The sequence below is a fragment of the Leuciscus leuciscus genome (genome assembly GCF_965113295.1).
Source record: "Leuciscus leuciscus genome assembly, chromosome: 19".
Lineage (NCBI taxonomy): Eukaryota > Metazoa > Chordata > Actinopteri > Cypriniformes > Leuciscidae > Leuciscus > Leuciscus leuciscus.
The window spans coordinates 29866279-29894032 of NC_138743.1; the positions used below are offsets into that span (position 1 = coordinate 29866279).

The 27754-nt window shown below is 36.0% G+C and overlaps 1 protein-coding gene across 2 annotated transcripts; it reads right to left on the bottom strand.

The window, feature by feature from the left end:
• Positions 1-987: 987 nt before the first annotated feature.
• exoc2 (exocyst complex component 2) lies at positions 988-27219 on the bottom strand. 2 transcript variants are annotated; one of them, XM_082147392.1, is made up of 28 exons: positions 27132-27219; positions 24694-24822; positions 22103-22279; positions 21523-21649; positions 20251-20364; positions 20040-20164; positions 17829-17909; positions 17066-17211; positions 16314-16395; positions 15850-15952; positions 15091-15209; positions 14201-14305; positions 12509-12633; positions 12345-12413; positions 11270-11427; positions 10835-10956; positions 10225-10286; positions 10046-10126; positions 9892-9951; positions 9741-9802; positions 9354-9420; positions 7614-7730; positions 6081-6222; positions 3520-3575; positions 2963-3085; positions 2477-2538; positions 2246-2305; positions 988-1358 (listed from the first exon to the last, which is right to left on the bottom strand). In XM_082147392.1, the coding sequence occupies exons 2-28, from the start codon at positions 24809-24811 to the stop codon at positions 1265-1267; spliced, it is 2757 nt and encodes a 918-aa protein (XP_082003518.1). In that variant the 5' UTR covers positions 24812-24822; positions 27132-27219; the 3' UTR covers positions 988-1264. The 2 variants fall into 2 exon arrangements, with proteins under 2 accessions (XP_082003518.1, XP_082003517.1); XM_082147391.1 differs by having other exon boundaries at positions 9354-9453.
• Between the last annotated feature and the right edge of the window lie 535 nt (positions 27220-27754).

Sequence of the window (27754 nt, forward strand, 5' to 3'; positions counted from 1 at the left end):
CAACTGTCTGGTTATCGACATTCTTCAAAATATCTTCTTTTGTGTTCAGCAATTCATACAAGTTTGGAACAACATGAGGGTGACTAAATGATGACAGAATTTACATTTTTGGGTGAACTATCCTTTTAAGATGGATTGGAAAGAAGTTAAGCATAACACATGCACTAAGTTGAGTGAGTCAATACCATGGAAAATGGCTGCTGTAATCAAAAACAAGGGAGAACCAACAAAATATTAATAACTGATTACATTGTAATCAACGCATGCTTATTTCCTGTGAGCTTTTTGTTGTTCTATGCCTTTTTTGCATAATACAATAAAACCCATATAAAATATGCTGGAGTTTGTCTTCATGGCCAAATATATTTGTGATTTTAATACCTTAAGCAAGTTCAGTGTGTTCCTCTTCGAGTGTATTCCTACTTGTTTCAGGCAAGTGTTTTTTGTTTTGTTTTTTTGACCTGTAACTTTATAGATCATTTACATACACAAACAGCTGTTCATTACACACTAAAGGGAAGGTAAAAAGCTTAATAGTTTCCTTTTAACTCAGTGCCTAACTTGTGTTTTAGTTAGTTATATCATAAACTCCTGAACCACATACCAATTCTGGGTTACACAGCAAATAATAGAGGTTTACAGTAAAGGACATCTCTCAATACTGACACTTCCTCCCAGAACAGGTAAAAATACCCCAACACTGCTGAGGAGGGGCAGGGTGTGTGTCTTTCTGTCTCACACTAGACAGGGTGTGTTAAAGCATCGTTGAGAGTGTGGTCATAATAGACTCAGCACAAAACGACTCTTTTGATGAAATGAGAACAAGAGTCATTTCAGAACTCAATAGTTTCATCTACAAAGAGCAAAACTCTTGCTATTTCTACCTCTCACACACACACACACACACACACACACACACACACACAAAAGCACAATCCTGGCAGCTCTAGCAACTATTTTGCACAATACCGTTTGCAGAAAACCCACTTTTGTGTAAGCGCACATAGATTTATTTAGGTTTTTACCTGCTGTGGTCAAAAAGATGGACAAAGAGGCAGTACAACGTGTCATATTAATGTGTCTATTAATTATCAACAGACTGCCACATCCTCATAAACACAAGCACTGTTCAGTGGATAGAAAAGGCTATATTAAAGGCTATATTAGTTGCACTAGATTGGCTTTTAATGGTTTTTAAAACTGAAATGGTCTCCAAGTGTTACATCGCAGAGGCGTTGTTGAAATGTTGGGGTTTTGTAAAGGTTTATCGCTTCACTGGCTGAAAAGAGGCAGGCTTGAAGCAGTTAAGCTGTAGCTTCATACTGCTCTTAAACTTATTCAGTAGCTCCTCCAAGAGTCTGAGAATAGAGAGAGTGAGAGAGAGAGAAATCGAGAGAGAAATATTAGAAAAGAGCCAAATGTACCCTCAAATAAACAAAATCATCACAAAACATATCTGTATATACCTATTATAATGCTGAAAATTCAGCTTTGCCATCAGAAGAATAAATTACATTAATATTTACAGCATAATAACATATTTAAATGGTATAATGTATAATAGTATAATGTATTTTGGATCAAATAAATACAGCCTTGGTGAGCATAAGACTTAAAACAAACAAAATCTTACCAACCTCAACATTTTTAACAGAAGTGTACTGTAATGTTTATTAATTTAAATATTAAGATTTATTTTTTTAATTTGCGGATATATCCGGTTATCTTACAACTTGCATGACATTAATTCATAAACACAGTTTAGCTGGAAAATTATGGCATATGATATAAAACATTATCAATCGGTTCATGACTTTCAACCCATTCAAATGAATGCTATCAAAAGTCATTCTTGCAATTTCTTATTTTCCCACTTTAAGTGCAGGTTGATCACTATAAAGAAGATAATGCTTTCCCACTAGTTCTAAAAGTTTCACAATTTGAATTGATTTATATTATCAGGACTTGCTCAGTGATTTATGATTTACACCAAAAGCCCAATTTATACTTGTGTGTCGAACTCACGCCGTAGCTACGTCGTAGGTTGTGTGTAGGACGCGTAGCATACGGCGTACCCTGACGTAATTCAATTGTAAGTGGACTGCAAGCTCTGTGATTGGTCTGCTAGAACCCCTTCCTCGGGTTTCACAAACTGAACAGTGAACAGTGATCTCTGATGACCTGTAGTTAACATTTATTTGTCAGTGTAAGGCACAATGTAATTGTGATTTGAGATTTAACTCACTTTTTGTCGGCTCCACTCTGTAGCTGTGGTAGCGCTTCCAATGCCTGTTTAAAACTAGAGCTGAGACACAGAAAAGAACATCACACACTCACAAGGAAACAAATGATCATATACAAACACTTTTTGGTTTAGCCCAAGTTATGCTTTTCTGTTTCTTATTTTTCATTAGTGTAAGCTAGTTTAGCTTTTGTATTGAGACATGAATCAATGTTGAACATGTTTACGTCTTACCGACTCTCTGATGTGAGGTACGGCTCTATGGCGTCTAGCAACGCACAGATTTCCAGACGTGCCTGGAGATAGAATTATTAATGAAAAAATATATATATGATGGTGCAGATTTCAATAGCTTAAAGGGATAGATCACCTAAATAATCTTCTGCTGAACACAAAAGAAGATATTTTAAAGAATATGGGTAAACAAACAGTTGATGGCTCCATTGACTTCCATACTATATAAAAAAATTTAAAATACTATGGAAGTCAGTAGGGTCCATCAACTGTTTGGTTAGCAAGGGGGTAACCAATCAGTTGAAGATCCTCATCAGATGATTCATTCATTCTGCAAAATATCTTCTTTTGTGAAGAAAGACATTCTTACAGGTTTGGAACAACATAATGATGAGTAAATTTGAACTTTATCTAATTTTCACAGACTATCCCTTTAAGATCACATGCTAACTGCTCAGAAAAGTGTATGTGAGGAGTGAGCTGTACCTGCAGTGCACCGTTTTTACTAAAGGAGGACACACACTGCATCAGACGACTCATTTCTTCTGCTACAGCTTCAATGATCTTTGATAAAACACGAGTAACCAGCTCCTTGGAAATCGTGAAAACCTGATAGAGCAAGGAACAAAGAATCTTTGAGAATGTCAACTTTTATTAATAGGTTTTAGAGCTGAATAAAAATATATATATGGTAGGGGAAATTTCAGCTTTGCCATCAATAAATTAAATAAATCTTACTGACCCAAAACTTTTGAACTGTAGTTTATATTTACAGCTGACTGTGCATTCAGTCATGTTTTTTTTCACTAAGCTTGTCGCTTTGAATTCTGGGATTGTCTTAACCACAAAGACAATGTGATGCTGCCTTAGAATTTGGCAGGTAACTTATAAGGCAACAATGTTGTGCCTACTTTTTAGAATTGAAAGTGTACCTATAAAGCCTTTTAACCTATTAAATACAGAAATGTGACATTCTCAAGGTGTAAGATGTCTAACGGGGAATCTTTTGAAGCAGAGACAAGCTGAAGGTTTGTGCATCTCACCTCAGCGTGAACAGAGATAATGCTGACCAAAGCCTCCTTCAAATAACTCCTCACACCTGAGTCAGAAACAAAGAGAATGAGGAAGATAAATGATGTGCTATTTAAGGTTTAAACGGGGTAAGGAAATGTAGAAGGTGGAAGAAGTATGATATGGTTTTGCCTAGTTGTCACGTCTTTCATCCTACAATTAAGTTGCTCAGAGAAAACACTGTCAGGCATGGCTTGCATCATGAATATTGGTTACATTATAGGAATATTAATGAACTGATCTGCTCCAAGGCAGACATTGGTCAGTGAGTTCACACAGTGGGAGTACCATTTACCATCTCTTTAACATATCCAAAATTGTTTGGACAAAGTGCAGCGGTCAGTCACCGTGCCGGTGTGGATACTGTCATTCGGAATGATTGATTTTATTATTTTTTTCACCGGAAAATGTCATCTGAACAAGTAAGTAACATCCACTTTGTTCTGACCAACTAAGGGAAAAAAAGCATTGCAGTAAATCGCGCTGATTAAATCTAACGATCGCTTATCATATCACGTGCAAATTATACTTTGTTCTCAAATTGTTAATGTTAACAATATCAGCATTGCGTGACTACATTTAATGCCCTTCCGATATTTTCCTTGTTTTCGCATGGGTCCGGTTGCAGTCCCCTTTTTTCTGTAGCCACTCCGAAGTCCGAACGAAGTCTTTTGCATTTTACAACGGGTGAATCTCTAGTTGTCACTGGTGATTGTCGTTTGAACCTTTCTGGACTTTCCACCAGTACGACTAGAATTAAAAACATTATTACAAGCTTACCGTTTTAAATCGAGCTAAGGCAAGCAGATCGTTTTGTATAGTTATGTATTTGCTCAAAATTTTATTTTGGATAATTTTTAACCCCAAAAAGTTATGGACTGCAGCTTTAACGTGTACTACAATTTGGAGCTAAAGATGATGATTTTCCTAAATGACTTGTAAATAAACAGGAGCAGTGGCAAAGGAAAGTTAATTGGTTTTACACAGTTGTACTTATGTTTCAGAAGAAGCAGGAAGTGTCCTTGCAAGTACACAAATGATTCACATAAGCAATAGCATTTAGTCAAGTATGTGCCACACAGACCTAATTAGGGCTGGGCAAAAAAATCGATTTTTCGATTAATCGTTTTTTTTAAATGTGGTCGATTCAAAATCGATTCTCAAACGCCAAGAATCGATTTTTTTCCATCTTTATGTATTAGTTTTCCTCCACTGTTCATAGGCTTGCAAACTCAATTTTATAGCTAATGCTGTGAGATTTTATGGTAGTTTTATCTAAATCATAAAATAACCTCAATTAGTGCTGCACGTTTAATCATATCGCAATCGCTATGACAAGCCTATACGCAATTAGGCTATATGACCAAAATGCTGCCAAAATGCTGTCGTGACTGTGACAGAAAAACTTGCGATGATATCGTGCGTGCGCACAAGACAGCACAGAATAGAATTATCTTTCGCGCTTGAACGAAGAACACACACAATTATGCCAAAATGTATTTTTGTCGAGTATCTTTATAACATAAGAGCAGTCTTATGACGAACGTGAAGAGTTGTGCCTCGTGAGAGAATGAGTCCGCGTGTGAGTTCCGCGTCTCTGTCAACAGCGGCTGGTCTTAAAGGGACAGTACACTGTAGCCACTAATTATCTCTGTCATTTAAGTTAATCAAAGAACAAAGAGAACAGAGAAAAACACTCACTGCTCTTGAATAAAGAACTTTTGTAACTTTGATTAGTCAATATATAATTTATAATTAATGCAACACAGACTGTTTGATCATTTTATTCAATTTCTGTATGGCCTAGCTGTTAGACAGGAAGGGCACATATTATATTATATGCAACGTTTTTATATGTGGGTTTATGTGAGGATTGTTAACCTGTTTGATCAAGACATGCGACTGTTCTGACTTGTCCAATTTTCAGCATCAATTTTTCATCTTGCATCAAAATCCTCTCTATTCATTGTATGCATTTGAAATATAGAGTTGGGTTCTGTTTTAATGTACCCAAGTGTACCTAAAATAAAAAGAGTTTAATATACAGGTTTGTAGCTCTTAATTTCTTTTTATTAATTAAACACTTGAAAACTTGTTCACTTTTTTTTCTTTTCTTTTTCTTTTTTTAATAAATATAGGATTTGTATTTAATATTCATTGAGTGAGTCGAATCGAAATTAATTTAGAATCGAAATGGGAAAAATCGAATCGAGAATCGAAATCGAAAATCGAATCGAGAATCGAAATCGAATCGAATTAGAGCTTGCGAATCGAAATCGAATCGAATTGTAACATCTGAATCGATACCCAGCCCTAGACCTAATCATACTAAATATACACACACTACCACGACTGAAACTGTGACACAAAAGCAATGACAGCAGACTGAAACTGCAGATTCAAGAGTGTTTTTTGATCCTTCCAGAACCCTCTCCATGGTGATGGTCTTCCGACATTCAAGCAGACAACATTTTTTGGAAACATCCACAGAGTGTTGTCAATATGCACATGGCATGATTCAGGTGTGTGATACCTGTAGGTAGCAGGCAGTCCTTCCAGTCAAAGTATCCGGCGTAGATGCCAGGTTCCAGCGAGCCGACAATAGGATCAGATTTTTTCTCTATGTATGTCTCAAACAGATATTCGTCCAGCTGTCTCAATGCCTCTGTGCTGACCTGAAGATTATAGGCATGCATTCAGTTTAATCACAAACCACTGATGTCTCAGATCATGTAACATTTTATCCTGCAACACAGAAGTGCATGTGACCTTAAGAAACCATAAACATCACACACAATCAATGCTCATCACACACTACTTGCAGAATGAGTAGAGACCTCTCATGCATGTCCATCATTCTGATGTGTGTTTAACTTTAGGGAAGTACTCAAAAACCAAAATGGAAAGCACCATCTTAAAAGGGGACAAATCTCTGGGATCTCAGTAAAATACCAGAGATGGACATCTGCCAAGATAGATGAGAGTCAATGTTCTCTGAGAAGTTGTCTAAATGTTGTTAGACTTTTATATAAGATGAAAAAGCCTTGTTCATGTAAATCTCCTGCAGTAATGCTATAGTGTTGTGCGTGGTTGCCAGAATGTTACTACTTGGTGTTTTAAGTGTGTTGCTATGCAGTTGTTAAGGTGGGCTTAGAAAAAAAAAGGTTCAATGGAATTCTATATAGCACCCTAGTGTTCTTGACTCAATGATAAAGAACGATTTAAGCCAAAAAAGTTATATTTCAGGAGAAATGTCTTAAATGATTGCATAATACTTTCAAGTTTAATGGGTTATTTAAATGTTTTCTAGTGATTAAGTATGTTTAGAAGCAGGTTAAGTCATAAAATTTAATCAAAATATAAAAAGAATTAAAACAAAATTAATTAAAACTAAAACTACCCCAAAAAGTTTCTATATATAAGAGACTGACAGAACCATATTCAACTGTATCAGTCAGATCACTTTCTGCAATCCCATTGGTAGTCGCTGGATTGCTTTACAGTTAGGGGTTCGTTCAAATCCTTTATCCTAATGAGCAAAATTATTAGTGACGCAGTTCTTAATCATCCTGGAAACTATAAGGCACGATCAATAATCAATACTTATTTATCATCTGTGTTAAGAGAAATAGGTAAGTCACTTTGTGATCATGTAATGAAGTTCTCCTTTGAGTTATCAGGCTCTTATTCAGAGTTTACTCTGCATTTCACCTTTCAGAGAGATCTGATTTCTCATCGCACTAAATTTATCTACATATTCGCTTTAAGCCCAACACACTCATTCACTATGATCTGCATTTACTGGAAAGGCCAACCATAACCTTTTCGCAAGAGCTTTCAAGCTCTCCCTACAGGGCACAAAAGCCACCTCAAGTGAGTGTGCTCTAATGTTATCATGAAAAACCCTTGAGCTTCTCCACAATCTGTGTGAGTCACTCTCACTTCAGTAAAAGAAAACATAAACGACCAAACTTAGAATCACACCTGTTATCGCTTAGAAAAAAGAAAATGCCAACTGTGGACTGGAGTAAGAGGGGAAAAGGGAAGTGTGCATGTGTCTTTGTACCCTGATGATCTTCTCTGCAGTGGTGAAGCCGTTCTTCTCAAGGTGCTCAGCCAGATTGAGAAACGTGTGTCTCTCCAGATACTGACAGTTACTGAGGATGATGAGGAGACGTTGCTCCTGCACGGGTCAGAACACACACAGCAACTGATTTGGTTAACATGAACACACACACATACATACATACATAGAGAGAGAGAGAGAGAGATATTTTGGGGTATTTTTCTTGAAAAACTAATTATAAGTATTATAGATATGATGGGTATTATTATGCCTTTATTTAAACTCTGGTGAACCATGAACCAGTCTGTGAAAGAAAGAGAGAGTAAAATAGAGAAAGAGAGAGAGATAGAGGGGAAACCTGCAGCTCTTCCACTGCAGGCTAGGGGAAACCCCATGTGAGCGGCAGCAGCACTGTGCTCTCTGAAGAGAAAGCTGCTGTTTTTCACAACACATGACTCCTGTGCGTGATGCTCGAATGTTTGCTGTGTTGCAGATGGAAACTGTGACAAAGACATCCATAACGGAACACAGGATGTTTTCTCAGGAAAAGGGTTCTTCAGAACTAAGAAATAACAAGAAAATACAGTGGCCACAAAAAGTATTTTGGAAAAAAAGCGCATGATTATTTTTTTTTTTTGTGCATTATATGACAAAATATTAAACAGAATGGCATTTCGTTTAAATATAAAACAAATATTATAAGCAAAACCCCATGTTTCAAATTACAAACAAATATAATATATAGTTCAGAATTTACAAAAAAAAAAAAAAAAAGAAGTATTTTTACACTTTCTGGTTGTCAAATATTAATGTGGTTGGCCTGCTAGGAAAATTAAACCACTAAAAATGACCTTCACTTTACAGATGCCACTTTGGTTTAATATTTTGTATATATACGGTAAAGTCATTCAGTCCTTTTAAATACCTGACTTCAGTATCAAGATACATTATGGGGTCACTGTAAACTCTATTTATGTGGTTTAAACTTTACTCAAGCAAATGTGTGCACCTAAAGCATTACTGAATAAGCACAAAGCACTTCAAGGTTACATGAGGTCTCTGAATATCTTCAATCGATGAGATGCTGTTTCGTTTTGAAAATTTAAACACATGGCCCCATTAGCAGGTTTCTCTCGCTCTCTCTTTCTCTCAATCTTTTCATCTACCAGGCTTTCAGCTTTCAGTAAAACTGTGACACTCTGTGGTTCTGATACTACACATCAACACAGTGTTATTTGGCTTTCAGTCAGGGCCTGTGTGACTAATCGTTTAAAACAAGCTGAACATCTCAGAGCAGAGTGAAGGAGGCTGTTATCTTCACTAACTTCCTATTCTCTGTAGTCAAATATCCTGTCGTATACAGTGACATCCACCTCTGCAGTTCACTTTACCATGAATAAAATACCACATTTTGGACTACATGCGGTGCTAATCAGTTCACTCATACTGTGTTTGATTTAGTTTGCCTTTTTTGACATGTGAAAGTGGATTGACGACTAAAAAAAGTGAAGAGTACTCGACGCAAGCCAGATTCAAACCAGTCAAACCAGCTTGATGTGCTAACTGCTAGGCCACAGCTTAGACATTTTTATTTATTTTATATTAATATATGAATAATGAAATTATTTATTTGTATCTTTAGCACACAGTAATATGCATTAGTACTCTGAAGAGAGAGAAAGACAAGATGGAACATGGCGAAAGGTGGAAATCAGGAGGAGAGGTGAAGAACATCCTTACTGGTTTTGAACTAAAGTCTTCTTTGATGCTTCCAAAAAGATCAGGTGAAGCCAAGTCCACAGACAAACTGAAAGAGAAAGACTTTGACTGTCCACTCCCACTGTAAAATTAAACATTCAGCCTAAACATTACATGTACAGGTCAGTGACATAACACTCATTTTCGTCCTGAATAATCTAAGATTTTCAAACCGGGCCTCAGTTTGAAAAAACTGTCCACCAAATCAAAGTCAGAATGGCCTACCCAACATAAAAGAAGCCATTTAATTGTCAAATAACAAGAACGTTTTTTCAACATAATTGTTACACCACTTGACATTTTTCGAGTTATTAAATGAATTTTTATTTTATTTTTTATATACATATTTAAAGAGACAATAAAACTCACTTAGAGTTGTCGATGTCTCCATCAGTCTTGATGCTGAGCTGCTCGAGACATTTAATAAAGACCTAAACCGAGCAGAGACACAAAAATACTTTTCAAACAGCAGAAATTATATTTACAAATCCCAAAAACAACAGATACCAACACACAATACCTTCATGATAGAAACACACTGTTCGCAAGCTTTGTCTTGAACCACATCCAGATTTAAGATCTAAAGATGAAGAGAGAGACACACATTGACTGATTAATCTCTATATAATCTGCAGTGGAAAGGCTGGGGATGAGTATTGTGTGAGGGTTTGTACATTGATCTCTCCATGTTTACACTCCATGGGCTCCTTCAGAGACTGCAGCATCTGAACCATACACTGCTCAAACTGGGCCGGCTGAAACACACACACCGTTTATCCACAAGTTTTCAATCTGCAAGTTATTAGAATGAAATAAACTAGAATGGAATATAATAAAAGCATAAAAGATGTACCAGTGACGTAATTCCCTCATTGTCCACCACCCAGTCTTCTTTTTTTGCAAGTCTCTTTACATCTAAACAACACAAAGTTTAGTTTACATTAAACCAGTAAAAACGTACTTCTCTAGCTTTCTCAACATTAATGTTGAGAGAATTGCTTTAACTGGGAAATCTAGCCTTCTGAAAAAGTAAGACGCAGAGACTGAGCCTTGAGATTTGAAATTATCTGAATAATTTTTGGCTACTAAAATTAGTTATACTGCTCCAGATGTTGACTGAGTAAACAAAACTTTAATTCACTAGAGCTGTTTTATTAATACAATTTTTTTTTAAAAACTACTGGGCTGTTTATACTGAACAAGAATGCAAATCCATTTAGTTGAGAGCTCCATAGCGCCCTCTACTGTTACAATTCCACATTAGTGGCAGATGTTTATCTACAAGGCCAATAACAAGAAAAGGTTACTTTCCGCTTGTGTCAGCTCTAAAACTCTACTGATGTACTGAAATTCTGTGAATTTTGAGCAGATATTCTGCAGAACATTTCAGCAATCACATTTGCAATTGTTTGCCTGAACTGAAACGGCGACATTTCCTAAAAGCTCAGTGAATGTAGTTTTACCCTCTTCAGTGTGCTGTAGTGTGGTCAGCAGGCAGTGCACACGGAGGTCCTGCAGTAAATCCTGAATCACCTGAAGCAGGTCATTGGGAATCTCCAGAGCTGACAGAGCCTCATGACTCAACCTGAGAGACAGAGAGAGAGAGCATCAAATGAGCTTTATATGAAAATACAAGGAGAGGATGGTCAAATATCATTCCCACAAAGGATACACCATAATTTCAGCTTTTTCGAATGGAAAAACAAGCTAAAAATGCCAACAGAAACAGTTATTTTAACATCCAATAACAGAATCTGTGAAATGGAAAATAACTGCATGTACAATAATTCTGGTTTAACTGAATTATTCTCTAGTTAATGTAAAATCATTAAAACCACAAATTTTCATTTTGTCGCATCACTTATTCCTACATCCCTACAACAAATTCACACATGTACCTGACGGTATGAATGACCTGCGTGAGCCAGCATCCACTGAGAGGGGTTTTGGTGTCCCAGCCGCCATACTGCCTCAACTGCAGCTCTGTAAGAGAGGAGGGTAACAGAGCTCCTCGAACTAACTGCACCAGACGACGGGTCACCTCCTCAATCATGCCCTACACACAATCAAATGTGCCAATCAAACACATTATACAGTGAAAATAACCCTTGCCTTCACACATAGGTTGTCTCAAAGAGTGATGCAACAAATTACATTTTTTACACAAACAACGAAACCGAAATTCAAACTGAAACTGATAATAAAGTTTCTAATTATCACTTAAATAAATGTATTTATTATCAAAACTCAAACAAAAACTAAGTTGTATATAACGATTTAAATCGCACATCCAAATAGCTTTTTGAAATATAAACATTTAAATGGTTGGTGTAAAAAACTTGTTTTCATGACAGATTTATTCAAACAAACATTAAATAATGAACAAAATGAATATGTAATATAGTGCACATGCTGTATTTAGCATAATGCTCCTCTCTAGATTTTTTTTTATAGCTGTCTAACAAGCTATGGACACCGAATGGCTTTCCTGCTGTAAATGTAACATCACGAGTCATTGTTTACAAGCTGTTTTATTGTTTTATTGATGTCTGTCCACGGGTGAAACACTGTTTGAGCGATTACATGTGACGTGATACATTTCAGTAAGTTGTATTGTTTTTTTCAACATACCTACTGATGTTTATTCATGTTTATTTCATGCTACAATTAAGACCTTGGTTCATCAAAAAATTAAATTTGATTAAAAACAAAAAATCTATATTGTCAAGCCAGCCCTAGCATCCACACAGCTGACAGTTTAGCTGTTGTAGCTTACCCCCGCTGTGTGAAGGAAATGGACACTGACAGAGTAAAAACGTGTCTTTTTTAGCAGCGCTAATGAAACATCACTGTTTCAGTCTATGATTTCAGACTAAATTATGGAGCATCACTAGTCTCAGACCTTAGTGACTCATGCTCACACTTTCAATCTCCAGACTATAAACACAAAAACATTCCAGCTGCTTTACTAACCTTAAAGTCATTCTGTCTTTGCCGAGCGTTCTTCTTTAACTTCTCCACCTGACCGGACTTCTCTCCAGTCTGTCCAAGACAACGCAGTCAACAAGTCTGAGTGATTACACTAGCCTTTATTTCGAACACTCTGAAGGTATATTTGTGTGCGTGTGTATAACTACCTCACTAAACAGGCTGCCGTTGACGTAAGAGATCCAGAGTTTCCAGAAGTTGGGCAGCTGACTGATGACCACGTCTGAGAGTTTCTCCACGAACCTCACCTGCTGAGGGCTCTTATAGTGCCACGCTGAGAAAATATGTATGATATACTGTTACAAAGACAGCAGCATTCTGCTTATGAAAGGATGATGGCTGACAATGAGATTTCTGTGAGTTTCACAACTCGCCCAAACTAGGCTCAGTTTCAAACACATGATTTGAAATTCTACACAAAGTGACCAAATCAGCAAATAAGGAAATACACTATGTTCAAATGTTTTTGGCTAGCAATATTTTTTAACTAAGTATCGTATACTTAGGCACGTTACCAAGGCTGCATTTATTTGATCAAAAATACAGCCAAAAAAAAAAATTTATATTGTGAAATATTAAAATTTTAAATAAATGTTTGTTATTTGAATATATTTGAATATATTATTTTAAAAAATAATTTATTCCATGGATAGCAAAGCTGAATTTTCAGAAGCCATTACTCCACTCTTCAGTGTCACATGATCCTTCTGAAATCATCCTAATATGCTGATTTGAAACACAATAAAAGAAAATTATTAACAATGTCGAAAACAGTTGTGTGTATATATATATATATATATATATATATATATATATATATAAGGGCTGGGAATCGCTAAATTTTTTTTAACTAATTGCACAATTTGCTGTAATTAATTGCAATTAATTGCATTTCCCCCAAGCTTGTAATCATCAATATTTAAACTTAGAATCACCTAATTAAATTAAACCACACAGGAAAAAAAGGAACAGAAAATAGCCCTATATTAAAATAATATTAAACATCAATATATTATTCTTTTTCAATAATCAATCAACATAATCAATTAAACAGATTTTTTTTTTTTACTAATTATCCAAATAAAATATAGTCCTACAAAGCTATTATTACCAGAGCATGTGATCAGAGTAGGTCATTTTACCATTGTTGCCCAGCATGACTATACCAGCTCAGTAGGGCTATTGCAAACAGAAGTCTACTACTGAGACATTTCGCGATATTTGAGCGGACTTTGCTTTTCCAGTGTGTGATCGGTACATGATTCGAGCGTTTGGGCTGTTAACGACAGAGCAGAACATTGAGCAGAGAGCGCAGCGCTCCAACACACACACACACACACACACACACACAACGGAGAGCGCGGCGCAAACACGGAGCGGGAAAGACCCGCTCATGAAAGCTGCGTGAGAATGAAACCTGATCGCCGAACACGGGAGGGGCGGGACGGCATATTTTCGGCCTTTTCAATAGCAGCCGCAACAGGAAATCATTAAAACGAGGCAAAAAAAAGTGCTGCGTTAATTGCGTTATTTTTTTTTTTACGCGTTAAACATCTCAAATGAATGGTTTCATTAAGATTCTAAGATTAACGCGTTAATCCCCCCAGCCCTAATATATATAATGTGTGTGTGTGTGTGTGTGTGTTTATTATAAATGTTGGAAACCTGTTTCTGTTTTCAGGATTCTTCAATGAACAGAAAGTGCAAGTAGAAATCACGGGAATAAATATATTAAAATAGAAATAGACAGTACTTTTTGATCGAATATTTGCAGCCTTCGTGAGAATAAGCGACATCTTTCAAACAGTAATGCATGTTGATCTTTCTGTTGTTGTACTCACAGTCATCTTTAGGCTTCTGGAAGCTGCCTCCTCTCTTCACTGGAGCTGAGAGGCTGATCCTGTTCAGAGCTGAGGACCGATCCAGCTCTAACCCAACACCACCCACTGAGACAGACAGACAGACACGATGAATGCTCATCTACATACCTCAGCATTTAACAATCAATCATGTTTGCAAAAATAAAGAGAGTTTTGCTTGAGGTTGGCAGTTTACGCTTAAATTAAAAGGTAAATTTTTTATTTAATGGGATATCATTTCTTTCTTTCCTTGTGATTTGTGTGCAAGTCATGAGACGACTGCTTTTATCCAAAGTGACTTACAAAACCCTTATAATTGGGCAATCACCCTGTGGTAAGGTTCAAATCTACAACCTTGTGGTAGGTACTGTTATACTGGTAGTTCTCTTCTCTGACAATAGATGGCACTAAAGGTCTTTCCGGACTCTTCCTCAGCCTTGATTAAATTGTTGATGTTGATATAGTCTGAAACACTCAATATGTCCCGATAGTGTACACATGTCATGTTTCTCTCTCACACAGATAAAGACGTATACCATTGAGCCACTTGGATGTTTACTCTCTCTCTTTCTATATAAAAAATGAGTGCTGGTGTTGATCCAGGTGTCCAATCATCTCCTGTGTTTATCTATGCTCCTCTCTCTTCTTGTATTCCCTGATGTCTGCCTCTCTCTACAGCAAACCCCCCTCAGCTCTGCCACACTATAGAGCTATGTGGACTTCCTGTTCTCTATAGGGTCATGACCAGACCACACACGGGCTGCTCTCTATCTAAACACACACACACACACAGGGCAGAACACACACACTGCTTTCACTCTTCGGAGTGGTAGAGAAACCACCAATTTCTTTCAAACTATCTGTGTCTGTACCTTTCTGCTCTTTGATAAAATCTTCTTTACAGTTTTGCATCAGCTGCAGGATCCACTTGTGTTGTGCGATTATACACTGCCATGCCGGGTCACCTGGAGCATGGAGATCCGACAGATATCTGAATAAAAAGAGAAAGAGGATCATTAGATCATCATGCATATAATTACATCGTTTTTTTCAGGACACCCTTAAGCCCCTCTTACAATGACAGGTCAACAATGCTTTAATGCTATTGGGTCGCATAAATTAAAGCTTTTGAAAATCTGACCATAAATAGGATGGGCAGTTATATACAAAAATGTAATACAAAATAATAACATTCTGCAATATTTCAGTATTTATAATACTATATATAATAAAAAAGGCAGGGAATGTAATTACTTAACATTTTTATAATTCAATATAAAATATTTACACTACCGTTCAAAGACTTGGGGACAGTAAAAAAAAAAAAGTCTTAAAAATATATTATTTTATTTTGTATTATTATTTTTAGTTAAATAAATGATTTAAATATTCCCCACCAGGGAAATATCTGATTTGGGGGTCCCTGGCATCCAAAAGTAAAATAAAAAACCTGTCACAACAAGTGATGGACATTGTGAGCTCCACTCTCTTCACTCGCATTGGAGTAATTGCATTGTTGCTAATTTATGTAAATTAAATTTTTTCTTAGTTGTCACTGGACACTGATATTGTGTTTCAGTTCACTAAGAAACGGAATTGCAGTTTGTCACTGCAAGTCGCCTGTCACACACCTGATATAGCGTTTCTGATCATGTAAAGTGGATGGTGTCTCCAGAAGTTTATCCATAAGCAGTTTCCTCAGGGCTTCTATCCGAGTCTCCACCTCTGAATACACTACAAACACACATGCAGGACGATCTTTCAATACTCCAGCTAACGTGAATGTACAGGATGAAAAGGATGCATGTCATATTAACATATGAAGAGTTCAGATGCAAAAGCCTCTAAATGCCATCTGAAATTCTCTTATAGAATGATAATTTTTTTTATCAAGCTTGTTATTTAAGTTCAGTAATTTCACTTAAATGACAATTAATAGGTAATCTTCATTGCCATTTAAGTGAAATTATTGAATTTAAATATACGAGCTTGATAAAAATTATCATTCTATAAGAAAATTTCAGATGGCATTTAGAGGTTTTTGCATCTGAACTCTTCATATACTATCAGATATTATCAGTGAACATCACATCACCTTTCTTAAAGACTGGGACCTCTGTGCTCCCAAACAAAGATTTGGCTTTCTCATAATCATTGATGACCACATCATAATCCCCCTGGATGGGAAACAGAGATCAGTTTAGCATTCAGAGATCATTTGTATATATTGCTGAGTGTTTACACTACCGTTCAAAAGCTTGGGGTCGGTACAATTGAAAAAAAATGTATCTATTATGCTCGCCACGGCTGCATTTATTTGATCAAAAATACAGTATTTTTTTATTTTTATTATATATTTTCAAATATTATTACAATTCAAAAAACATTTTTCTATTTTTAATTTATTTTAAAATGTAATTTATTCCTGTGATGCCAAAGCTGAATTTTCAGCATCATTACTTCAGTCTTCAGTGTCACATGATCCTTCAGAAATCATTCTAATATGATGATTTAATGCTCAAGAAACATTTCTTATTATTATCATTGTTAAAAACAGTTGTGCTGCTTAATATTTTTGTAAAAACATTTAAGATTCTTTGTTAAATAGAAAATTAGAAAAAAACAGCAATTATTTGAAATACAAATGATTTTACTGTCACTTTTAATCAATCTAGAGCATCCTTGCTGAATAAAGGTATTACATTTTTTTTTTTTATCTTACTGACCCCACAGTATTATAATTGTGTAGGTAAGAGAGTTAGAGAGAGTGTGTGTGTGTGTGTGTGTGTGTGTGTGTGTGTGTGTGTGTGTGTGTGTGTGTGTGTGTGTGTGTACGGGAGATGCCACCTTCTGGATGTTGCGTTCAATGTTGAGTGGCAGGTTAAACAAAAATTTGAATCTCTGGAGAACGTTGAGAGCGTTGCGTGTTGAGTCGGCCTTGTCCTTTCGGCCCAACACTTCTTGAAACAGGGTGTCAGCAGTTTCACTTGCTCCTGAGAGGAATGAGCAAATGGAAAGAAATGAGAAAAGGGTGTAAAAGGATAACAGCTGATAAAAAGTGGTTTAATCATCCTTCCTCAGTTTCAAATAAATTCAAGATCTCTTCTTGGGTGGTCAGAGCAATTCTGGATTCCCTTTGTCCGATTTAATAAGAACCAGCCTCCTGACCACTATAAAAGTCTGACCAGCCTTTTTTTCCACCAATGAGTCTGTTTGTGATTGGCTGAGAGAGTCAAAGGCTTTTGGCCACTCAGTGGCTTTGGTAAGAACATACATCTAAATGTACATGTAAAGACGGGTGGTGAGGAGGAAGAGGAGGGGTCGGCGATGAAAGCATGTCAGTGTGTGTGACTGGTTTATTTGTGCGGCCCGCAGGAAACGAGCGTGTTTATTGACCCACCGTCACATGAGAGAATTGACATGGAGATATGATTGGGATATGAGTGGTCTCGAACACACGCACACGCACCTCACAGAAACACGCCGAGGTCTGCATGAAATGTGTGGCTTTGATGGTCCAAAGAGAATGCATATGCAACTCTGATCCTAAATTTAGCTGCTTTGTGTAATCGTGTGCGATTCTGACCATGTGTTCGGTTTTATGTCTTACTGTTAAGAACGTTCTCTAGTCGCTGGGTCATAGAGCCCTCCACCTTCTCAGTGCCGTCTGATTCAAGCTTCTGATGGATAGCTAGACAAAGAAAGAAGGAGAAAAAAAGGAAATGTTTGAGAGGGTTTAGACTACCGTTTGGGGTCAGTAATTGTTTTTTAGGAATTAATATTATTCAGCAAAGACGCATTCAGATTTCATAAATGTTAAAAATCTTTTCTATTAAAAAATGCTGTTCTTTTAAACATTCTATTAAACACTTCGTATCTGCAGTTTAAAAAATATATATAATTTAAGACTTTAAGACCCTTTTTAAGACCTGCACAAACAAAAAAGAAAGGAAAAAAAGAAAAAGCGTTTAATTTCAAACGAGCCAGAAAGACAATCAATACTCTCATTTTGTATAGAAATGTCTATGCGTTACTACTACAAGCTGCTCAGATGAGTGAGATAAAATATTCACTCTTACAGCCATCTATAGCATTTTACAATATAAACACCATAATGTAAACACTGTCATCATTCATCAACAGTAGACCATAAGCAATCACTTGCCATAAATGTGCGGTATTCATTAATTGTGAACTACTCTGAAACCACAAGACTGTAGAATGTGCAATAGTGGGTGTGTTTTGACTTTGAACATGCAGAACTCATATTTATTTAAATCAATCATAGCCTATTGAAGTTTAATAATCACATTAGAATGTGATAAAAAAAAAAAAAACTGAATTTAAGAGACCCTGCAAACTGATAAGATTTCATCATTGGCATAACAACAGTGCAGATAGTCAGTCCTAAAGCACAAATTTAATATGTATATACACACACACACACATACATATACATATAAATATATGTATATATATATACATATTAAATGTGTGCTTTAGGACTGACTGTCTGCATAATATCTATATATATATATATATATTTATATATTCCATTAAATTGGAAGTAAAAAAACCTAAAACTAAATGAAGTCTATTTTTTTCTCTCCACATCTGGATTTGGGAAACTTCTGTACACAATGACGTCAGGACTAACCCCCGGCTCCCCCTGGGGTCCGGAATGCTGTGTGGTACGCTTCCTCTGTCTCTGAGGTATGTTTTGACTTCTGCCTGGTAAGTTTTGGGAGTCTTCTCTGGGAATCAGTGCAGCTTCCGTTTGCTGCTCTCTCGTTTCCTCTCAGCACAATGACAACCTTATTACAACCTCATCTAAACATTATTACAACCACGCCTTGTTATCCGTCCCCATGCCTGTCAATCACATGGATACGCAGTGCTAAGAATAGCTCTTCTGTTTGACTCAAGACAAGTGACCCGAGACAAGTCCTACACACACAAAAATATCCATTTTGTGACATTGACCTCTGATGAGAGCAGTTTGAGAAAACACATACACCTGTGTACAATGACACAAGAAGTGAATAAAACACACATGCACCTAATTTTGTTAAATGTCACTAGTATTCATAGTGTCTATTTGAGCTTTATTATACAAACACCAACCCAGTGAGTTAGCTGACACATTTTACTGAAAGTATCTCCATTCTGATGGGATTTATGTAATGTAATTTAAGTCTGAGTTACAATAATATGTTTGGTAGGGACTGGGACATTATCAGGAGTTGCATTTGTCTTAATGTGGGTGTTAAAAAGTTGTCAAAAAAGGTCTAAATCCAGACAGTTCAATAAGAAATTAAGTTTAGGTTGCAGTATTCGAAAATCAAAACTGTTAAATAATACATTTTGTGGAAATTAAATAATTTATTACTATGACAAATGTTTCTATCCAGACATGATTTCATTGATCAGAGCACCCGAGGGGAATAAAACAATATGTAATTTTGGATCGTAATTTTACAATGATGTTCAGTATAAAATTTGTTCGCTTCAAAATGTGTTAAAACTATACTGTACAGTCAATATTCACAAATAAAACTTAAATTATGATCAATGATCATTACGATATTGTGTTTACGGGATGAGTAATTTTAACACAATAATTCCAGCATGACCTAAAGCAACAAAATCCTCATGGAAATAATCCAGTCCCACCCTATATTACTTCCCAGTGAATATTCTTTATCTTTCAGAAATGCTTCTGTTTCCTTCAGTCGAATGCATGAATAATATTTCATCATGCAGTCTTTGAAATTACTTACTAGGTTGTGTTTATATGCGTTTAAAAACCAAGCATACGTACATGCAAGAGCATCCTGAGCCTCAAAGAAAGTGCTGAGACCTCCTTTCACGTAGGCCAGACTGCCCTCGTTCTTCTTACTAGCTTGTTTCTTAAGATTTCCCACTGCCACACGCAGATGCTCAAAACTACAAGAGCAACAAACATTAACACCACATTACACACAAATCTATTTTGGCAGATTAAAAGATGGACAGACGGTAAATAGACCAACCCGGTTGAAGAATGGTTCTCGATGAGATACCAGGTGGCAGAGAAATTCTCGCTGGTGAAGTCTCCACTCATACCAGGGAACATGTTCTCCAGATCCTTCAGAGGAACCTTCCCTCTAAAGAACAGAAAAACAGAGTTAGACACACAGAGACCCATCATGCCAAACACCACAGATCATAGGCCTGCTCTACCACACTACAGATGATAGAGAAAAACCAGACAGGATACAAACCAGATCTGTCCGCATATAAACAGCATTACATAAGCTTAACCAACCCATTGTGTCTTGTGATGTGGCACAGAATACACTGATGAAATGCATATGATTCATATGCACTATACTGTTAGAAAGTTTGGGGTCAGTAGGCATTTTTAATTCTGCATGGACCTGTTTAATAAATCAAGTGACAGTAAAGACATTTATAATGTTACAAAAAAAAAATCTATTTCAAATAAATGCTATTTTGAACTTTCTATTTATCAAAGAATCCTAAAAAATATTATTGCTTCCATAAATATTATGGTTCCCATATTTTCCATAATATTAAGCAGCAAAGCTGTTTTCAACATTGGTAATAAGAAATGCTTCTTGAGCAGCAAATCAGCATATTAGAATGAATGCTGAAGGATCATGTGACACTAAAGACTGGAGTAATGATGATGAAAATTCAGCTTTGCCATCACAGGAATAAATTACATTTTCAAATATATTAAAATAGAAAATGTTATTATATATAAATAAAATGATAATTAAAATATATTATTTCACTCTTTGTACTGTTTATATTAAATATTAAAAAATGCAGCCTTGGTGAGCATGAGAGATCATTAAAAAATCTTCCCGACCCTAAACTTTTGAACAGAAGTGTACTCATCTGAATATATCGATATAAATAAGTAAAAGGTTGCTGCAGAGGTCAGGGAAAGGAAGATTTTCACTTCCTATCAAAGGAAATAGTGTACCAATGACATCACCCAGGTAGAAGACATGCACACAATGGGCTGTTTCTACTTTCTGCTGAACCTCCTTCCTTATAAACACAGAGGTCCACTTCTATAAACACAGAGCAGTGCTTTTTGGGAGAAGTGTGTGTGGAAATGCATTTGTTTTGGTCTATGTGAGTGCGTGTTTTAACCACAGTCCAAAATGAAGCACATATGTGTGTGAGAGTGGAGCACAGCACTGTGTGTACTCTGTAACTGTAGGTGTAAATTTAATACTTTGTAAATTCATAAGAGGGCAACACAAACTCAATTGTGAATGTTTCTGTACTTGTCAAAGTCGATGCCCAAAGGGTTGGCCGGCCTCAGTGAGAGAGGAGAGATGCCTTTGTTCCGATCAGTCCTCATGTCATAGTAATTCAACTCATCAACCCAGACCGCAGACTGATCCAGAATGCCTAAACATACAAAAACATGCACATACTCATTGGTTGAGCACTTAAAATCCATTGCCATCTTCAAAGAGCATGTGTGTACATTTAAAGAGTGTATAATCAATCAAACCAAAATTGTGATTTTGCCTATAACGGAAATCGAGTGTGTTTACATCTACAACACTATGTTGATAACTCAAGAAAACCATGTTTATGTGAGATAGAAAATTATCAACATTTTCTTTGATTTGACATAAAAACAAAAGTGACTTCAACTGGGATAAAACCAGGTGTGCCAATCGTTTTTTTGATTAAGCAAACCTTTCCGGCAAATAAAGGACACAGTTTAAGGTGTTTACGTGACCTTACAAGATGTCAGGCTATTAAGCATAATTGGTGTTAGATTGGCAGTGTAAGATAGATCTCACAGAGTGTGCGCGTATGTGAGTTTGAGGGCACTATGAATGTGTGTCTCACCGATCCTCTCAGGTTTGAGCAGTTTGAAGGAGACAGTGGACGTCCCCAGGCCTCCACTCTTGGTGGTGACGATGATCTCGCCCTTGTCATCTTTAGCGGGACCAACTCGACACACTATCTTGCTAGCTGCCATCCATTCTGCTGTCAGCAAACAGTTATGACCACAGATAGACAGACCTGTGGTGTGGGAGATGGTCAATGACCAAGAGAAAAAGAAGTCAATCAAATGGCCAATTTTACCTCAGCTCATGTCTATCATGATGCCAATATGATTTAATCTATCTGTCCAGGCCTATTTAAAAAAAAAATATATATATATACTAGGGCTGTACTGTCCCAGTCGATTAATTGGTCGATACGTTCTGGTTCGACCAAAATTCTGATTGGTCGATTTTTGGCCGCGTTCATTTCATCAGTTTTGCCGCGCTGAGGCGCGCAGATTTCATCAGGTGGAAAGTACTAACTGCTAATGGGGGTGTTTTCAGAGTACCCTTGTTTCACTGTAACAGTCTGTCTTCAGAACACCCCCCTTGTTTTCACCTTTTTTGGATTGGCCCAACCCAAGAGAGAGAGCGATAACTATAGAAGGTTTGATGCTGAATAATATTTATTTAATTGTGAGTGCGTTTAATAGTCAGTCCTCTTGTCAACAACAAAGAAATCGACAGTGTGGCAGCATTTTGTTAAAATTGATAACAGGAAAAAGGTCGAATGCAAAGTTTGCAAGCAACAGTTTTCCTCGAAAAACGACAAAGCTCGACGACAAACATGACATATCATTATCTTCTAAAAGTGGTAAGCTCACTTGTCTGCGTTAGCTTGCCCTGTCTGTTTTGAGTAGGATATATGAACATATCAGAATTTGCATATTTCAATGTTTTAGTGTGATAACCTAAATTTTTTTTTATTTAATTTGGTGCCTAATGCGCAATTGCGCTGTGCTGTTGGTTGTGTTAGTTTTGAGCCTAGGATGCTTTATTTTTCAGTTATGCACTTTATTTCGTTTCTGCTCTTGATCTGGTTTGTTTAATAAATATTTTTTTTTTATTAAAGTGGACGTGCCTTTTGTGTTTATTAAGAGTAAAAGCTTTAAGTTAATAGTCTATTCGTGTCTCAGCTGCGAAGCTGAGCTCATGTTCAGCCTCGCTCGGTGCGAGGACATGCACGGTGAAATGATAGTGTCTTATAACTTATTATTATAACATATGACAAAAATAATTGTCTAAATTATGTTGCATATTCCTCAACAGTTCTTGTGATGATATCACTAGTTGACAACATAGTACTATTTTCGGAAATCATAAGCTATGATATTGCGCAGGTGCACGTGATGCAACGCTGTCAGAGCCGACAGACTCGAGTGTCAGACTCATTTCAGTGCAAAATAATTAGGTCAAAAACGATTTAATATACTGCAAATAGCCTACTAGTTTTTTATGTTTATTTATAATTCATTTAGTCGCACAACAAGGCTACCAAGTACTGCGCACAGTGCGCATCTAATTAATTTAACGTTTTTTTTTCTACCGTCATTTTTAGTCGATTTTTAGTCGAAAATTTCAGGACTTCAGTCGACCAAGATTTTCTTTGGTTGAGTACAGCCCTAATATATACACAAATCAGTTATATATATATATATATATATTTTTTTTTAAATCAGATTTTAGTTTATATTGTGGATCAAGTTTGGGAACATCAAATGTGTTGATTTTTATTTATATTTTTCAAAGTAAAAAAAAACCTGATTTGTGTTGGATTAAGCCAACAATAAAGAAAACAAAACCTTATTGTAGCTGCTTTTCTGAACAAAACATTACTTTAGCTTATTTACAGATTCATTGGGTTGCAATAAAATATAATTTTTTTAAAGCATCTATTTAAATCTCCAAATTCAAAACACTCAAACACTGATTCATTCATTTTTTCCCCAGATTTCACAAACTGATCACTCCTGTATGAAGAAACCCAGCTTCACAGAAGTTGCGTGTTTGTATTTTTCCTTCATTTCACTTTGTTTTGGATAAAGGCATCTGCTATATTAATAAATAAAATAATCTAGAAGATATCTAAAATTGATTACGCAATTGTTCAAAAGTTTGGGGTTTTTGAAAGAAGTCGCTGATGCTGCTCATCAAGGCTGCACTTTCTTGTATCAAAAATACAGTAATATATTTATATTGGTAAAATATGATTACAATTTAAAATAACTTTTCTATTTTAATATATTTTAACTTATTTCAATAAGCCATTACTCCAGTCTTCAGCATCATATCCTTCAGAATTCATTCTATCATTATATCAGTGTTGAAAACAGTTTTGCTGTTTAATATTTTTGTGGAAACCGGGATAATTTTTTTTCAGGATCCTTCGATAATAATAAATAAAAAAAAGTATTGATTAGAAATTGAATTTTTTTTGTAACATTACAAATGTCTTTACTGTCACTTTTGATCAATTAAATGGATCCTTGCTGAACTTTTTGAAACATTTCTTTTAAAAAAAGAAGAAAAACTTTTAAACAGCAGTGTGTTTGTTCAAAAAGGAGGGTTTGTATCTGTAACTGTAACAATGACTGTGTGCATGTGTATTACCGATGAGATCATTGGGTCCAGTGCCCAGGTTCTCCCCGCGAATGGTGACTTTGGTCCACGGCACGCCCTCATTGGGTGAGATGCCAGTCACCAAGGGAGGCTGGCGGGCACGAGACATTGTTCACACACCTAAATGAGACAAATTCTGTTTTGTTTAAGCTCACTCGACGTACTCATCACTGCTGACGGCAATACATCAAAACATTCAGCACGTTCAGTGCATTTAAAAACGTTAGACATGAGCAAATAAATCTACCCATTCGGCACCCACTGAGCAAGCACGTTTCTGTTCGGAGTAACACCGATATCTCACTATATACAATATTACAAGTAGTTCAGTAATCATGGCAGTTTTTCCTGTGGCTTTTGCACTGTCACAAACTTTCTCTCGTATATAAACACCCACATGGAGCACAAGACTGACAGCTCCAGGGCGCTTTGTGTGCAAGACCCCATGACTGTCTCTGTGTGGTCTGGGAGGGTGTGTTTCTGTGTCTGTGTGGTCTCTGGCATGGGCCAGAGAGAGAGATAAAGGGGAAGGGGTGATGGTTGAGTTCTCAGAGAGTCCACAGTGCAGATTCAGAAAACGTCTCGCCACTTCTAGTATTTAAATTGGCATGTATATTCACTGCAGGGTTTTTATGGTGAAGATGACAATACTTTGGAAATTGTTATATTGTGCAAATACATTGCCTTTATAGATTATATAAGTCAATGATGCTCATCGTTCTGTCTGGAGCATTCCTTTAATTGAAAAATGCATTAAAAAAAATTCAATAATGCATGTTATGACATGAATAAACCTCTTTTATGATGAGCATGATTTCATTTAAAAATCATTACTTTTTTTTAAGGGGGGGGGGGGGACATGAACAAACACGTCAGGATGATAATGATGATTAAAAAAATAAGAAAATTAAAAAAAGTAGCTTGGCATATTTTTTATTCATGTTTCAACAAAAAGCAGTGGGAAAGAAAGAAAGAAAGAAAGAAAGAAAGAAAGAAAGAAAGAAAGAAAGAAAGAATCAACATAAACTATGGCTTGAATAAATCTTTGATGAACATGTTTTGGGGGTGACAATTTTGAAAATAAATTAAGAAAGAAAGAAAGACAAATCATATTAAACAAACAATTAAAATGATTACATTTCAACATTTAGGCTACTGTTCAGATACAGCAAAATCTGATCATGGAAGTGAAAAGAGTAAAAGTCAAAGACACACACTTCTGTGTGGCAACATTTGAGAGTGACGGACTGCTTAGATGATTGACACCTGAGAGTCTCTATGGAATAAAGAGCTTGTCCCAGACAAATTACCAAGCATCCTCCTATCAACACTCGGCCCTATCCAAAACACAGCGACCCCCACCTACAAACACACACTCACAGACCAGATGTAATAGCAGGAGCTTGAACAAACTATTCAACATGAGAACATCATACTGGTGACTGCATACACATTTTCAACATTAACAAAATCAGTATTTTTTAGACACAACACAACAGTATAGTTTTTTTCATTTATTGCCAATGACAAATACTTATTGACTTATTGTATCTGTAGGAATTTTAATATGGACATAAGTTTGTGTATTTGCAAGACATTAAATAGATTAAAAAAAACTTTAAAAAAAAACATGCATTCAATAGTCAACAAATGAAATAATAAAATTTGTACTATTACTAGTAATTAACTATAATCTGATTTCAATTTACATTATGATTTCAGATACAAAATATCTAACATCAAAGAGTTATTGCAAAGCATTGTGGGCCCTGGGTTGCATTATAAGTTTCTGCTAATATTTAACACTGACTGAAAATCATAAAAAAAAACACATAACTGAAGATGAGAAAAGCACAAACATAACACATGTCTGAATGCTAATTTGTTTCAAGACCACAAAACAAAACAAGATGTTAGATCTGTCGTAGGAATCTAATCAAACCGACTGAAACAAATGATATTGATTACACATCAGCATATCAGAAAACGTTATCAGGCTCCAGTCAAGTCAAATTAAATATATATATTCTCGCGTTGTTAAAATATGTATGCATGAATATTGTGTTGTTGAGGTTTTATACTGTTGTAGCTGTGTGTTGAGTTTGTAATTAACGTACTCACAATATAATCTGAACTGACGGAGAGTGTTAACAAAAGCAGTTTATCTGCTTTAATTGCATCAAACAAGAATTTTCATAAATATAATAAATACAAAGCTCATTTACATACACTGCTCGTTATGGTGAGGTTGTTTTACATAAACAGCAGCTCTGACAGATGAGACAATAGCTGACTGGCTAATGCTAAAAACAATCTGACAGAAAAGCCGACGAAAACGCATGCATTGAGACAACGTTTTTCCTCATAATAACAGCCCCGTTTTATCACCAGCAAATCGAGGAAGAATAAAAAAAAATGCGATTACTTACAGGAATAAAGGCAGTGAAGAGAATCACTATACAACTCTTCTTTCCTCTGAAAAACAGTTCCGGTTAAGATGCTGCGGCCCCGCCCACATGACGAATCACATGACACTACATGAATAATTAATCAACCTGAGCCACAGCACAGAGCAAAGGTTTGTGCTATTACTGCTTTATTTTAAAAGTGTTAATGCCTACAAATGACAGTGCCGACAGTGAAAACACAGACTGATGATCTGAACTGTTGGTGTTTGCTGGAAATTTCTCAATTTCTTGAGAAAGATGAGTGAAAGAAAACTAAAACATGTTATTGTATTACTTTTGTATACAAATAATAATATGCACAATAAGGATGTAAACAAGGGAGATAGATAGATAGATAGATAGATAGATAGATAGATAGATAGATAGATAGATAGATAGATAGATAGATAGATAGAATTTTCTGTTTATAACTTGAAAGCTATAAAATATTTTATATAATAAACCTGACATCAACTGAAATGCTCCAGATTTTACTTTGGGATCATGCTATTATGCAACACTCATTTCAACTAATTGTATTTCAACTACACAAAGTTCAACATCAAAGTCACCCTGTGAGGTCACATTTAGATTATGAACCATTT

Coding starts and splice junctions, on each gene's coding strand:
- exoc2 (XM_082147391.1), bottom strand. CDS start 24,811: ATGTCTCGTGCCCGCCAGCCTCCCTTGGTGACTGGCATCTCACCCAAT. Junction 16,396..17,065: donor TTGAACGCAACATCCAGAAG/GTGGCATCTCCC, acceptor TTTCCCATCCAG/GGGGATTATGATGTGGTCAT. Junction 10,127..10,224: donor ATGAGGGAATTACGTCACTG/GTACATCTTTTA, acceptor TGTGTGTTTCAG/CCGGCCCAGTTTGAGCAGTG.